This window comes from Sardina pilchardus, chromosome 24 (genome assembly GCF_963854185.1).
Source record: "Sardina pilchardus chromosome 24, fSarPil1.1, whole genome shotgun sequence".
NCBI classification, from domain to species: domain Eukaryota; kingdom Metazoa; phylum Chordata; class Actinopteri; order Clupeiformes; family Clupeidae; genus Sardina; species Sardina pilchardus.
Genome location: NC_085017.1, coordinates 28,639,664 through 28,654,663, shown reverse-complemented (window position 1 = coordinate 28,654,663; position 15,000 = coordinate 28,639,664). Strand labels below are relative to the sequence as shown.

The 15,000-nt window shown below is 49.4% G+C and overlaps 2 protein-coding genes across 3 annotated transcripts in view; one reads left to right on the top strand and one right to left on the bottom strand.

Annotated features, from left to right (window-relative positions):
- The window catches only part of ngly1 (N-glycanase 1), a 10,638-nt gene extending 5,879 nt beyond the window's left edge, over positions 1-4,759 (bottom strand). Inside the window, exons 1-8 of the mRNA XM_062529144.1 lie at positions 4,628-4,759; positions 4,188-4,302; positions 3,422-3,670; positions 2,320-2,482; positions 1,714-1,933; positions 1,277-1,398; positions 321-466; position 1 (exon numbers count right to left, since the gene is read on the bottom strand). The exon at position 1 is cut by the window's left edge and continues 110 nt beyond it. Coding sequence (XP_062385128.1) covers position 1; positions 321-466; positions 1,277-1,398; positions 1,714-1,933; positions 2,320-2,482; positions 3,422-3,670; positions 4,188-4,302; positions 4,628-4,725 — 1,114 coding nt within the window. The 5' untranslated portion in view covers positions 4,726-4,759. The remainder of the gene's footprint in view (positions 2-320; positions 467-1,276; positions 1,399-1,713; positions 1,934-2,319; positions 2,483-3,421; positions 3,671-4,187; positions 4,303-4,627) is intronic.
- oxsm (3-oxoacyl-ACP synthase, mitochondrial) lies at positions 3,511-9,737 on the top strand. Of its 2 annotated transcripts, none has more exons than XM_062529147.1 (3): positions 3,511-3,658; positions 5,978-7,014; positions 8,664-9,737. In XM_062529147.1, exons 2-3 carry the CDS (start codon positions 6,020-6,022, stop codon positions 9,064-9,066), a joined length of 1,398 nt encoding a protein of 465 aa, XP_062385131.1. In that variant the 5' UTR covers positions 3,511-3,658; positions 5,978-6,019; the 3' UTR covers positions 9,067-9,737. The 2 variants fall into 2 exon arrangements, with proteins under 2 accessions (XP_062385131.1, XP_062385130.1); XM_062529146.1 differs by lacking the exon at positions 3,511-3,658 and adding an exon at positions 4,937-5,088.
- The last annotated feature ends 5,263 nt before the right edge of the window (positions 9,738-15,000 follow it).

The following is a 15,000-nucleotide window of genomic DNA, read 5'->3' as shown; positions in this document are numbered from 1 at the left end:
CCTGCACCAATCAGCACGGAGTTAGGGGTCACATGACACAGCTGCACCAATCACACTGGAGTTAGGGGTCACATGACACAGCTGCACCAATCACACTGGAGTTAGGGCTCACATGATACAGCTGCACCAATCAGACTGGAGTTAGGGCTCACATGATACAGCTGCACCAATCGGCGCTCAGTAGCAAATGACATTACATTACATTACATTACATTAGGGTGACTCTTTTTAACCAAAGCGACTTACAACACATTTAAACATTTAAACATTTTAATTCTAACAACACTACTAGGGGAAAAGTAAAGCTGGCGTGCACTGACCTGGTCCTTGGAGAAGGCCAGGATGTAGGAGAGCTTCTTGCCCCAGCCCACCTCGTAGAGCAGCGGCTTATCGCACGCGTTCTCACACGCGTCACAGTGCAGCCAGCGCTCCTGAGACTCCGAGTACACCTCCGTCCACACGTGATCTACAGCCGGGAGAGAGGGATGAGAGGAGAGAGGGAAAGAGAAAGGAAGAAAGAAAGAAGGAGAGAAAGAAAGGAGACAGAGAGACAAAAAAGAAGGAAAGAAATCAGTCAAAAGTCAAAACACTCTTCTCTTCCAGTAGCCATACATCCTTCTTCCTGCAGAGTAGTTCTCAGAGAGAACAACATTACCCACAATCCCCAGTATTCCAACATTACACTGTAATTACCCAGAATGCATTACTCCCACTGTATTGTACTGCTCATTATTCCAGACCTCTTAAGACAAGTGCATAAGGTGGTTATTTCTGAGATTCTGGTGTATGCAAAATTCCAGGGTGAAAAGTATCTGAATCTACGTTGTGCAGTCGTCTTAAGACCGCTACAGGTGGCTACAACAAGTCCAATCACCTAACGTGGAGTACTAAGCTATGAAGTCGATGCTGATTTGTGGTTGAGCTGCCAATTTCTTGCAGGGAGGATCAGCCGATGCCCATGGATGACACAAATCGTGGCGGAAATGTGGCACGGCACGTGTTTGTGAAAACGGTGCCAGAAGTCAGAAATATGGCGGAAATGTGTTCCTCGTGTTTGTGAAGTGAGCACAAGTCAGAAGCCCTTTATCAAAACAGTGGAACTCTCCACACACCGCACCGCCCCCCCCCCCGGTGCATACGTGACCCCCCCCCCTCGGAGCATTCGCCGACCCCCCCGGTGCAGTGGCAGCAGTGGCTGCTGGGTAACCGCACCTGTGCTGTCCCATTCGCCGCCCCCCCCGGTGCATATGCAGCAGTGGCTGCTGGGTAACCACACCTGTGCTGTCCCAGACGTAGCGCGCCTCCAGCCCCAGGGCCCTGCAGCAGAGCGTGAAGCAGTTGGCCCACTCGCCACAGCGCCCCCTCCTGGTCTCCAGCAGCTTCTCAGGGTTGTTGTACCTGCAGTCACATGACGTTACATTACATCACGTTACATTACATTACACTACATTTCTCTGGGTTATTGTACCTGCAGTCACATAGGAAGGATTACACATCAACACCGGAGACTTTCTAATCACTAAGGTTTGGTGGTACTGTACGTCACGCTTAAACTAGCACACAACCTCAACGCCATCATTCTCAGCTACTCCCTCTATTCGCTGATTGGACCGGCACATTTTCGGCTTGAGAAATCCCGCGAATATACCGCAGACCCAGACGATGAACTGAAGGGAAATGAGAATTGAGCAGAAGCACGTATGACTTAAGCACCTGGGGAATCTGGTGGAGAGCTGGCAGACTTTGCAGAAGTGATTCTCAACGCGGCCGCCATCCCAGCGGAGGTCGTCTTCGGAGGGCGGCAGCGAGCCAGCTGATTGGGTCTTGCCCCCGCAGCGCGAGCAGGCCAGGCTGTCCACCCAGGAGAAGAACTCGCCCTTAAACCACTGCAGCAACTCAAGCACCAGCAGGTCCTCTTCACGCAGAGAGCACTCTATACACACACACACACATTAATATCGCACAGAGAGCAGTCTAGATACATCAGGGGAACATACACATAAATATCACACGGAGAACAAGACACACACACACATAAGGGGAACACGCACATTAACATCGCACAGAGATCAGGACACACACACATCAGGGGAACACACACATTAACATCTCTGGGGAGCACACACATTGATACCGCAGGGACACACACACACACACACACACACACACACACACACATCGCAGGGGAACAGGGGGACCCAGGGGAGCACTGCTGGGTTCTGAAGCGGAGCTGTGTGTGGGGGATGCACACCACACACACACACACACACACACCACACACACACACACACACACACACACACACACACACACACACACCGGAGTCTGCGCTCTGGGCCTGCTGCAGGCGCTGCTGGGCTCTGGTGCGGAGCTGTGTGTGGGGGATGCAGTGGAGGGCCTTGTCCTGCAGCGCCGGCGTCTCATACAGCAGCACGTGCTGGAAGTTGGACTGCAGCGTGCGGAAGAACGCCATGCTGCTCGCCTGGTGGAGAACACACACACACACACACACAGAGCGCACATACACACACAACACACACACACACACACACACACACACACACACACACACACACACACACACACACACACACACACACACACGCACACGCACACACACACACAGCACACACACAGCACACACACAGCGCACACACACAGCACACACACAGCACACACACACACACACACACACACACGAAGATTAGAAACGCATTCCCCCTCCGCACAATTGCATTCACTGAAGCACTTATTCCTACTGCACTCTACCTTTATAATGGTTTCCTTGAATTGATGCTAGAATTGCTTTAAAAAGCTTAAAATGTTGTAAGTGGCTTTGGCTAAAAAGCGCCAAACGTGATGCAATCTGCAAATGAGGAAGAACTGGTTTCTCTTCCTCTGACTGGTTGAAGGAAAAACTACAATGGCAGACTAACAGACGAGATCAGAGGAGGAGACATCACACTCGCCACTTGCCAAAATAAATACACTCAGACATCAAGAAGCTAGAAAGAGACCAGTCCCGGTTATAACCAACGCCACTGAATCTAGAAAGAGAGCAGTCCCGGTTATAACCAACGCCACTGAATCTAGAAAGAGAGCAGTCCCGGTTATAACCAACGCCACTGAATCTAGAAAGAGAGCAGTCCCGGTTATAACCAACGCCACTGAATCTAGAAAGAGACCAGTTATAACCAACGCCACTGAATCTAGAAAGAGACCAGTTATAACCAACGCCACTGAATCTAGAAAGAGACCAGTTATAACCAACGCCACTGAAGCACGTCTTTCTGAACAGGAAGTGGATCACTCTCAAGTCAAAACAAACTATTAAGGCCGGCTCTGATGAGTCACAACTAACTCCTTCTCTCCCTCTCTCTTACACGCACGCGCGCACACACGCACACACACACACACTCACAGGGGAGGAGCTGTGTGCTGAGGCGGCGGGAGGTGGCGGCTGGGACCGGACGGCAGCGGTAGCGGCGGCGGCTCCAGCGGCGGGAGCCCTGACGGGAGGCCTGACGGACGTCTGCTCCGCGGCTCTTCCTGCAGGGGGCGCTCCCGCTCCCGCCCCCATCCTCCGGCTCCGCTCGCCGGCGATGATCTCCCTCACCCTGCGCAGCTGCTCCACAGACGCCGTCTCCGGGAACACCAGGTGTGTCTCCGCCTGCAGAGAAGAGAGAGAGAGAGAGAGAGAGAGAGAGAGAGAGAGAGAGAGAGAGAGAGAGAGAGAGAGAGAGAGAGAGAGAGAGAGAGAGAGAGAGAGAGAGAGAGAGAGAGAGAGAGAGAGAGAGAGAGAGAGAGTTGGAGCACGCAGGGAAGGAGCAGGTGATCTAGGCTTCATCCACACACACAACACAACACACAGAGAAATTTACTGGCAGAAAACCAGCTTTAGCGAACTTAGTAGATCACCAAACATTCTTGAGTCAATAAGTGTGCTTAAAGAGAACTTGTGTCCATAACACCAGGTCGTTCTTGTATGCAATGTACCATGCAAGTACAGTACACCCACCAAGCCACTACGCGTGCTTTACACTTGTGTAAACATTACTTGAGCAAACATTTCATACGGAGCAGCACACTCCACAGGCCTAGGGCCAGGGTGGAGAGAGTGAGGATATGCAACTCGTCCTCTTCAAAACCCACCCCAAACAAGACACATGCAACTCGCCACTGCCTACCTCCTCAAACCCCATCTCAAAGAGACATTCCACGGCTCCGCGAACAGGGAGAAGTTTGGTGGAGAATGTTGGATTGCCGATTCGGATTGATTTGTATTTGTTTTCATTTGGGTTCCTACAAAAAGAGTGTTCAACAGTATGAAGTCCAATCTTTCTAAACAGTCAAATGTGCACTAACATTACCAACAACCATTAATAATTCAAAGAGACGTTTAAGATTTTGGAGCAACATTTCCAACGTGTCTACAAATCAGTTATTATCATTCGCAAAACAACTGGTAAAGTCTACTGAATTCGTAGAAAGATGACAGTGCATTAAATTGCTAGTATACCAGAGGTAACTAGATGTCAGCTAGCTGCCTGTTTTGCTTGCTAGCTAACTGCCCTTTCCTCAGCAATCCACCGTGTAGGAAAAAATTATGTGGCAGAAGCTAAGTCACCTAAGGATGTTGTCTGCGTAAGTAAGCAATATTTTCGAAACATCTAGAAAGACTTCGTTGGGGTTTTCGCAGAGTGAACTGACTCCAGCGCCTGCCATGATCTTGGTCGTCTCAAGAAGTGCTCCGGCTAGACTGTTTGTAGACGGAACTGAGGATTAAATAGGTGTCCGTGTCGTGCCTGAAACAGGCTGTACCACAGATTTTGAAGCACAGTAACTTAATCATCTATAGAGACGAATTAAAATAATTTTAAACACTTAACAATAAAGAGCTGAACATGGGTTTTTTAAAAAATATACTTATTGGATGAAATTTAATTGTATTTTACAGGTGGCAGATCTATGGATTTCTAAGCCGTGCAGCTGTATCACATGGTCCTTACAAAGTGGTTCATGTCAAATACCAACTACACGTTTAGTTTGGTTATTTTTAAGTGTAAATGTCGCTGTTTATATCCTCAGGTATGTCTAGACAGTTCTTTCGTTAACTGATTATGTGTGTTTGGTGACGTTGAATACATAGACAGTAGGGTTGAATATGGAATGCCATCGCTTTGGCCAAATGGCAGGTTGAAGAGCAAGCTAATTCGCCCCAGTGAGAGCCAGGGTGACACTCTTGTGACAGGGACACAAGGGCAAAGTAAAATAGTGCTTCTGGCTTTCGCTTGCTGGTTGAAGTTCAGCTTCAGCCTTTCAGCAATGGTCTTCAATTGCATGTAGCATATGCTAGGCTTGTCCAAGGCATTCAAATGCATGTACTGTAGTATAGGCATTAGGCATGTCTAAGCAATAATTCCAATGCAGTTGTGTGTGGTGGGGTCAGTGTAAGGGTAGCCAGTGTGCATTGAAATTTCCCATTTTTATATATCTTTCATTGTTTTTACAAATACCTTAGCCTACTGTATGTATACAAGACAAGGGGATAGAGTGCCATGCCATCTGTTATATGTCAATCAACAGTGTATAGACCTAGCCAATAAGACTAACCCACATTAATGATGATGGCATACAGTACTGTGTAGGCCTAGCTAATAAGACTAACCCACATTAATGATCATAGCCTGCATGGGGAAATGATCAATTTCACGAGGCTTTGAAAGTTATTCTCTACATGTCTCTGTTGGTCTGTGAAGGATTTGATGCGTTCATGCGCATGGAGAAAAACATTTTTCCCCGTGAAAACATCATCATTCACGTCACTTCATGTGGGAATTTCCAAATACGGACAATATGCTTTTACAATAGTATATTTTGTAATCCACAATGGCTTTGAATAGTTCTGTGGACCAGCATTAATCTGTATACCCTGACCCGACCGCACGTCACATTTCACCTGTGTGTCTGTCTGTAGATGCTCAGGCTGCAGTGATCCAGTCAGAGGCGAAGTGAGAGGATGTCTGTGGGGTGTTGGCGGAGGTGTGCGCTGGGGCCCCTAGGTGGCGCCCTGCTCTCGGCGTCCAGATGCTGCCAGGTGAGCGCAGGTGAGGGGCGCCGCCACTACGGGTCTCCCGTCCGCATGCGGGCACACAGGAGGGTGGTGATCACGGGCATCGGCCTGGTGTCTCCGCTGGGCACGGGCACGGCTCTGCCCTGGCAGCGCCTGATCGCGGGCGAGAGCGGCATCGTGGCGCTCGACGCGGAGGCGTACAAGACGGTGCCCTGCAAGGTGGCGGCGCTGGTGCCCAGAGGAGAGGGCGAGGGGGAGTTCCGGGAGGAGCGCTACGCCAGCCGCAGCGACATCAACAGCATGTCGCCGGCCACCGTCATGGCGATGGCGGCGGCGCAGCTGGCCCTGGAGGATTGTGGGTGGTATCCCAGCAGCCCCGAGGAGCAGCTGAGCACGGGCGTCGCCGTGGGGATGGGCATGGTGTCGCTGGAGGAGATCGCGCGCACGGCCGCCACCTTCGAGTCGCGCGGCTACGGCCGCGTCAGCCCCTTCTTCGTGCCGCGCATCCTGGTCAACATGGCGGCCGGACACATCAGCATCAGGCACCAGCTGAAGGGGCCGAACCACGCCGTGTCCACCGCCTGCACGACCGGCGCTCACGCCGTCGGGGACGCCGCCCGCTTCATCGCCCACGGAGACGCCACGGCGATGGTCGCCGGGGGAACGGAGGCGTGCGTGGGGCCGCTGGCGCTGGCGGGGTTCGCGCGGGCGCGTGCGCTCAGCACCAGCTGGAACGAGAGCCCTCGGCTGGCGTCGCGCCCGTTCCACCCGCAGCGCGAGGGCTTCGTGATGGGAGAGGGCGCCGCCCTGCTGGTGCTGGAGGAGCACGGGCACGCCGTGGCGCGCGGCGCTCGCATCTACGCCGAGGTGCTCGGGTACGGCCTCTCGGGCGACGCCAGCCACATCACCGCGCCCACCGCCGACGGAGACGGGGCACTGAGGTAACCCGGGGCAACCGAGAGCACTCCGGAGTTACGCAATGAACGCAGTTATGCACAACTGAACACAGTTACTCACAACTGACTACAGTTACTTACAACTGAACACAGTTACTCACAACTGAACACAGTTACTCACAACTGAACACAGTTACACGCAACTGAACACAGTTACACACAACTGAACACAGTTACTCACAACTGACTACAGTTACACGCAACTGAACACAGTTACTCACAACTGAACACAGTTACACGCAACTGAACACAGTTACACACAACTGAACACAGTTACACACAACTGAACACAGTTACACACAACTGAACACAGTTACTCACAACTGAACACAGTTACACACAACTGAACACAGTTACACACAACTGAACACAGTTACTCACAACTGAACACAGTTACACACAACTGAACACAGTTACACACAACTGAACACAGTTACTCACAACTGAACACAGTTACACACAACTGAACACAGTTACACGCAACTGAACACAGTTACTCACAACTGAACACAGTTACTCACAACTGAACACAGTTACACACAACTGAACACAGTTACACACAACTGAACACAGTTACTCACAACTGAACACAGTTACACACAACTGAACACAGTTACTCGCAACTGAACACAGTTACACGCAACTGAACACAGTTACACGCAACTGAACACAGTTACACGCAACTGAACACAGTTACACGCAACTGAACACAGTTACTCACAACTGAACACAGTTACACGCAACTGAACACAGTTACACACAACTGAACACAGTTACTCACAACTGAACACAGTTACACACAACTGAACACAGTTACTCACAACTCAACACAGTTACACACAACTGAACACGGTTACTCACAACTGAACACAGTTACTCACAACTCAACACAGTTACTCACAACTCAACACAGTTACTCACAACTGAACACAGTTACGCACAACTGAACATAGTTACTCACAGTCACAACTGACTACAGTTACGCACAACTGAACACAGTTACTCACAACTGAACACAGTTACAACTAACTCACTCCGTAGTTATGCAATGAACACAGTTACACACAACTGACTACAGTTACGCACAACTAACACACTCAGTAGTTACACAATGACTGCAGTTACGACAACCGAGGCACTCCACATTCGGCAGGTGGAATCATTTGTTGTTATTGTGTACGTACACACAGGATGTGCAGGAGGTGAAAACAGAGCTTACCCTACAGTTACTCTAGCTACAATAGACAAAGCAACAGGCTGCCATTCATTTTCAATGGGAGTGGCTGCTTCACAGGGACAAGCTGCGATGGTTGCTATGCTGCAAGCATACAGCATACATTTAGCTGAGGCCTTTATGCAATAAAGACATACTGTTTCACTGTCATATGGATCGGTGGATCCTATACTGTATAAATGTCTCCAGGGTAACCATGCCTGTGTTGTCTCCATGGTAACCATGCCTTGTGTTGTCTCCATGGTAACCATGGCTGTGTTGCCTCCAGGGCAACCATGGCTGTGTTGTCTCTATGGTAACCATGCCTTGTGTTGTCTCCAGGGCAACCATTTCTGTGTTGTCTCCATGTTAACCATGACTTGTGTTGTCTCCATGGTGACCGTGTCTGTGCTGTGTCCAGGTGTATGTCTGCTGCAGTGCGGGACGCGGGCGTGGACGTCTCCACGGTGACCTACATCAACGCGCACGCCACCTCCACGCCACTAGGGGACGCTGCGGAGAACGCGGCCATCAAGAGGCTGTTCGGGCCGCACGCCGCCGCGCTGGCCGTCTCCTCCACCAAGGGTGCCACGGGGCATCTGCTGGGCGCGGCCGGGGCACTGGAGTGCGCCATCACGGCCCTCGCGTGCCACCACGCCACGCTGCCCCCCACGCTCAACCTGGACCGCACCGACCCCGAGTTCGACCTCAACTACGTGCCCCGCGCCGCCCAGCCCTGGACCGCCGCCGGACGCAGAGTCGCCCTCACCAACTCCTTCGGCTTCGGGGGCACCAACGCCTCCCTCTGCCTCGCCAGCGTCTGACGAGCGACGCAGCGACTCCCTGAGCCGTGTAGCCAGCGTCTGACGAGCGATCGAGCGACTCCCTGAGCGTGTCGTTAGTGTCTGACGAGCGTCCGCACACCTAAAGACTCGCTGAGCCGTGTGGTCGAGCAGCGCTGCTCCTTCTCGTTGGTGCGGAGCGACACATTTTCACCCAGAGGACTTCAGTCGTTAGTGGGCAGCTTAGTGGGCGATCGACCAATCAGAACTCATGGAATTAAGCATGTGATTGCAAGATGTTACCCCGTGTGTCATCACCATAAGGGGCCTGTGTGTGTGTGTGTGTGTGTGTGTGTGTGTGTGGGGCCTGAGGGGTAGTAGGCCCACTCGTCTGAAGAGTCTGGACATACAGAAGAGGCTCAGCGTGCCGATTACTGCTACTGCGCTCTTAACAGGAACTGTGCTATACTGTAAAGGATGTGATTGGCTGTATGTATGGAACTGTTGCTATAAAGGATGTGATTGGCTGTATGAATGGAACTGTTGCTATAAAGGATGTGATTGGCTGTATGAATGGAACTGTTGCTATAAAGGATGTGATTGGCTGTATGAATGGAACTGTTGGTGTGAGGGTCGAGGGATGTGAATGGTTGTATGAATGAATGAATGAATGAATTAATTAATAAATGAATGAATAGATAGTGGTGTGAAAACCTTTTGTTTTTCTCTTTATTCAGAAGCAGAATCAGAATCAGCTTTATTGGCCAGGTTTGTGTTAACAAACAAGGAATTTGACTCCGGTTAATGTTTGCTCTCAAAGTACAACACTCAACAATACCATAAAGAGAATAAAATATAGAACAGTAAGAATTGGACGAAGGGCAGTAGAATACGGCTTTGTATAAAAATAAATATGTACATTTGCAATAAATAGACTCTATGGGGGGGAATGCAGTTGTCTGGAGGAAGAGTGTGGCTGGGAATGTCCGCCTTCTTGTTGTCCCTGTCAGGTTGCCATTGTCATGGCCATTTCAACAGGCACAAGCAAGATGCAATATACAATTTACAAGAGGGTGAGAGTAGTACAATATCAGTGCAGACTGAGGTATAGGATTAAATATAAATATACATTTCGTTGTTTGTATTGGAACTTTGAGAATAACAACAAGAGTGATATGATTGGTTCATAAAGTGCCTCATTTAAAGGAAGGTCTCGGCATGTGGTAAAGGTGAGCTGCAAGCTTGCTGAGTAATGATACACATCTGAGTCTACTGTGTTGGGCCAGACTGAGAGGGCTGCTATTCCTAATGGCATCCAGCAGAGGGCAGCAGAAGGCCAACCAGGCAAGATATGGGAGAATGGAGGACTGCGTCTCATATCCTCTCTGTAACTTGCCTGGGTGTTCCCATCCTGCCTTGAGCGGTGATTTCATTCACGCTGCTAAGCCAGTCTGGAAACTAATGCCCTAATTTTTGCCTGAGATAGGGGACCAATCACAGAACAGGGGAGAAAGCAAGACCATGATGAGCTATGCACAGACACATTTGATAGACATCCGTGGCGCCCAATGAAAGGATCTGGGCATTTTTTCAAATACGAGAAAATGAGCGTCTGGTTGCCAGACCACGTCTCATTTGAGAAGTGGTAGGTGCTAGCCAGGCTACTCTGAAATTGCCTTTTGTTACAGAAGTTCATATCCTTCTACGAGGCTGAGTTACCACAAGCTCAAACACTGCTGCAACATTCGCTGCACTTGTCTGTTACTGTGTGTGTGGTGTTGTATGTGTGTGTGTGTGTGTGTGGTGTTGCTGTGTGTGTGTGTCCTCAGCAAACTGTGTGTGTGTGTGTGTGTGTGTCTGTGTGTGTGGTGTGATGGTTCATATTCTACTGGGGGAGAACATCTGGCCCAAACAAAAGTGTGTGTTGAAGGGCGCCTTGACCTTGACAGAAGGATCCTCCAGTGAAGGTCACAGAAGCATTGAGGACCAAACAAAAAGGGAGCTTGAAGATGCTCCTCTTTCCCTCTGTCTCTCGCTCCCTTTCTTTTCCTCTCTCTCTCTGTCTCTCTCTATTTTTCCCTCTCTCTCTCTCCATCTCTCTCTCACCCTCCCTCTCTTTCTCTCTCACATTTCATTCTCTGTCTCCATCTACATTCTTTTTCCTCCTTTCTTTCCTCACTATTCTCTCCATCCTACCTCTTTCTTTTCACCCCTCTCCTGTTCATCTCTCTGTCATGTCCATGTCCTGTCTGCCCACTGTATTCCCTGACTCAGGTCATTTCCTGTGGTCTGACTTAAGCCCTCTTCGGACGCGACTCGCTTCACATGGAGATATGAGGTCACGTCATTATTATCAGAGGTCTGAGTCCCGTCTGAAAGCGCCATGTCAGTAATTATACAGAGAAAGTCAGTAGAAATTATGGGAACTTTTGCCTTCTGTAAAATGGTCCGGAAAAAATACCTTTGGGTAAAACTAACCCTGTGCAAGTACAACCCCCTGTACAAATGTATGTAGATATTCTATCATATCCTGTTTATAGTTTTCTGTGTGTTTTTTTTAGCATGGAGGCGCTAGAAGAAGAACTCGGTAATAAATAATGCCAGACGACCTCAGGGTGATGATTTTGCCTGGTAAGGGGAAGTATAGGCGAGGATTTGTGTGATACTTTTTCAGCTGTAGCCTGTAGAATACCCGAGGCTCACCACAAACATTTAATTTCATTGTAGTCTACAGTTGACATATTGAACGTATAACAAATAAACTTGAACCTGACACTGAACTAATGAGTAAACATTACTCAGGCCATGATGCATGTGTAGATGTGATATCAGGAAGCAAGGTTTCTTAATCCCGTGCTGATTGGCCATTTATATTACAGACGTCTTGCATCGAAATTATTTTACCCCACGTCCCCACGTAATACTAATCCAAAATCAAAATAGGGCTTTTGCTCATTGATACTAATAACTGAATGGAAACAACAACAGTGAGCACATTTGCGGTCACAAACTTAAGGCTTGAACTTGACCATCTTGGGACATGTCAGTAAAATTCAAAATATATATATATATCTATGCTATGTAGCACATTTATAGGTGAGCTGTGCAGAGGGGACAAGAGCTATTTTCAGCTTTTTCAGTTTTTTTGCCCCCAACGGCACCTTCCAGGCAGCACAGCCTAAAAGGCACTACCTTTACCCTATTCCTAACCCTAACCCCCTCAACCCTCATCCTACCCCTAAACTGAGGGGAGTAGTGCCTTGAAGGCAGCGCTGCCTGGAAGGCACCATTGAGGGTATATAATACCAAAGACCCTATTTTCACCACAAGTGCAGCGTGCTTAGATGGACACATGCTGGTTTAATTAAAACAGATATAAAAAGTAAAAGTGCCTTGAAGTTCACGGGAGTATTGCTTCAGGTCATTTAAATCCACTCTTCCACAGTGTTGTTATCCTTGTATGTACCCATTTAGCACAGGGGTTTCCACCTGGTGGTCCCTAGTGGGACTGCAAGTAGTCTGTGACATGCATTCCAGCCTACATAGTTTCACTATTAAAATATTAAAAACTATCAAAATACCTTTTTTCCAATCATTCAAAAATCATTTCAGAAGTGAATTACTTCTTAATCAGAGTGATGGTTCCTGGCACAGAATCATTTGAAGCCCGCTGATTTAACAGACGCTTGTTAGACTGTTCATGGCCCCCAGAACCCCCTTGCCCTCTTGCCCCCAGAGCCCTCTTGCCCTCTTGCCCTCTTGCCCCCAGAACCCTATTGCCCTCTTGCCCCCAGAACCCTCTTGCCCTCTTGCCCTCTTGCCCTCTTGCCCTCTTGCCCTCTTGCCCTCTTGCCCTCTTGCCCTCTTGCCCCCAGAACCCTATTGCCCTCTTCCACGCTTGCTAAATGGCACAACGGTGGCAGCTGGGAAATGAACCCACAACTTTTCTGACGACTGCAATCAAATGCTCCCCAGATGTGTGCCCCCAGCCATGTGATGTGCCCCCTCCAGAGTGTGTGGCATCAGTGTGTGGCATCAGTGTGTGGCATCAGTGTGTGTCCCCTCCAGAGTGTGTGGCATCAGTGTGTGTCGTCAGTGTGTGGCATCAGTGTTGCGCCCCCTCCAGAGTGTGTGGCATCAGTGTGTGTCGTCAGTGTGTGGCATCAGAGGTGTGCTGCTGTTTGGCAGAAGTGCACACAACAGAGAGGGCGTTTACTGTGACCAGTCCAGAGCACGTCTGTGCCGTAATCAGTACTGATTATGTCATACGCCACACCTGTCAGCGGAACGGATCGCCTGGCCAATGGTCAGGTGCTCACTAATACAGATGGATCGCCTGGCCAATGGTGAGGTGCTCACTAATACAGATGGATCGCCTGGCCAATGGTGAGGTGCTCACTAATACAGATGGATCGTCTGGCCAATGGCGAGGTGCTCACTAATACAAATTTCTCATGACATCTGTGAGCAAAAACAAAAGCATTGGGTTTACATTTTTTTGTTGAGTCTAAACTTCACATGGACTATTGTGAACTTTGCCGTTTGAAAATGATGACTGAACTTTGTTTAATCTACAGAGGGCTTTTGGGAGTTCAAGCTAAAAGACAGGAAGACTGTTTCTGATGACCAAGAGATCGGAGAAGTCTGTGCATCATAAGGGGGAAGAGGAGGCAGGAGCAGGACAAAGATGGGACAAGTAGACGTGCCTTTCCAGTCAGTGGAAAAAATGTCCAAGTTGAAGTTGAAAATACAATGTGAAAAAGACTTGATGAATGGCCTAGGAATGACTTTTGTCTGCAGGCCATTCTCAGAAAGGCTGAAATGCTATTAACTGGCCGGCTTGTCATCCCCCGCTAATGAAGATATTAATTATTCACTCAGTTTTATTTCAAATGCTGTGACAGAGACGGATGAGTCTGCTCTGGTCCTGGTGCTGTCAGAGACACATGTGTGTGTGACTGTGTGTGTGTGTGTGTGTGTGTGTGTGTTGAGCCCAGAGACACAGGCCGTACTTCCCATCAAGGTGCTGCCTGCACTCCCACTGTACAGCCCAGGACCCGGGAACAGGGACACCTGATTGGGTGGCTTTCTGTATGGAGTGTGCTGATTGGTAGATGGCTGTGTGGAGTGTGCTGATTGGTAGATGGCGGTGTGGGGTGTGTTGATTGGTAGATGGCTGTGTGGAGTGTGCTGATTGGTAGATGGCTGTGTGGAGTGTGTTGATTGGCTGTGTGGAGTGTGCTGATTGGTAGATGGCTGTGTGGAGTGTGCTGATTGGTAGATGGCTCTGTGGGGTGTGTTGATTGGCTGTGTGGAGTGTGCTGATTGGTAGATGGCTGTGTGGAGTGTGTTGATTAGGTCGCTGTGTGGAGTGTGCTGATTGGGTAGATAGTTGGGTGGAGTGTGCTGATTGGGTAGATGGCTGTGTGGAGTGTGCTGATTGGTAGATGGCTGTGTGGAGTGTGCTGATTGGGTAGATGTGTGGAGTGTGCTGATTGGGTAGATGTGTGCAGTGTGTTGATTGGGTAGATGTGTGCAGTGTGTTGATTGGTAGATGGTTGTGTGGAGTGTGCTGATTGGGTAGATAGCTGTGTGGAGTGTGTTGATTAGTTCGCTGTGTGGAGTGTGCTGATTGGTAGATGGTTGTGTGGAGTGTGCTGATTGGTTGTGTGGAGTGTGTTGATTGGCTGTGTGGAGTGTGCTGATTGGGTAGATAGCTGTGTGGAGTGTGCTGATTGGTAGATGGCTGTGTGGAGTGTGCTGATTGGCTGTGCGGCATGTGCTGATTGGCTGTGTGGAGTGTTCTGTGTATTTGTTTGACCAATTAAACTACATGTATGGAACAGTGACTGGAGTGTGCACTCAGATCAGGTGATGCTCAGGCCTGTAGCTCATGCATGGTAAACCATCACATGCTTAGCTCACTCACACACACACACACACACACACACATACACTCAGGCCTATAGCTCATCC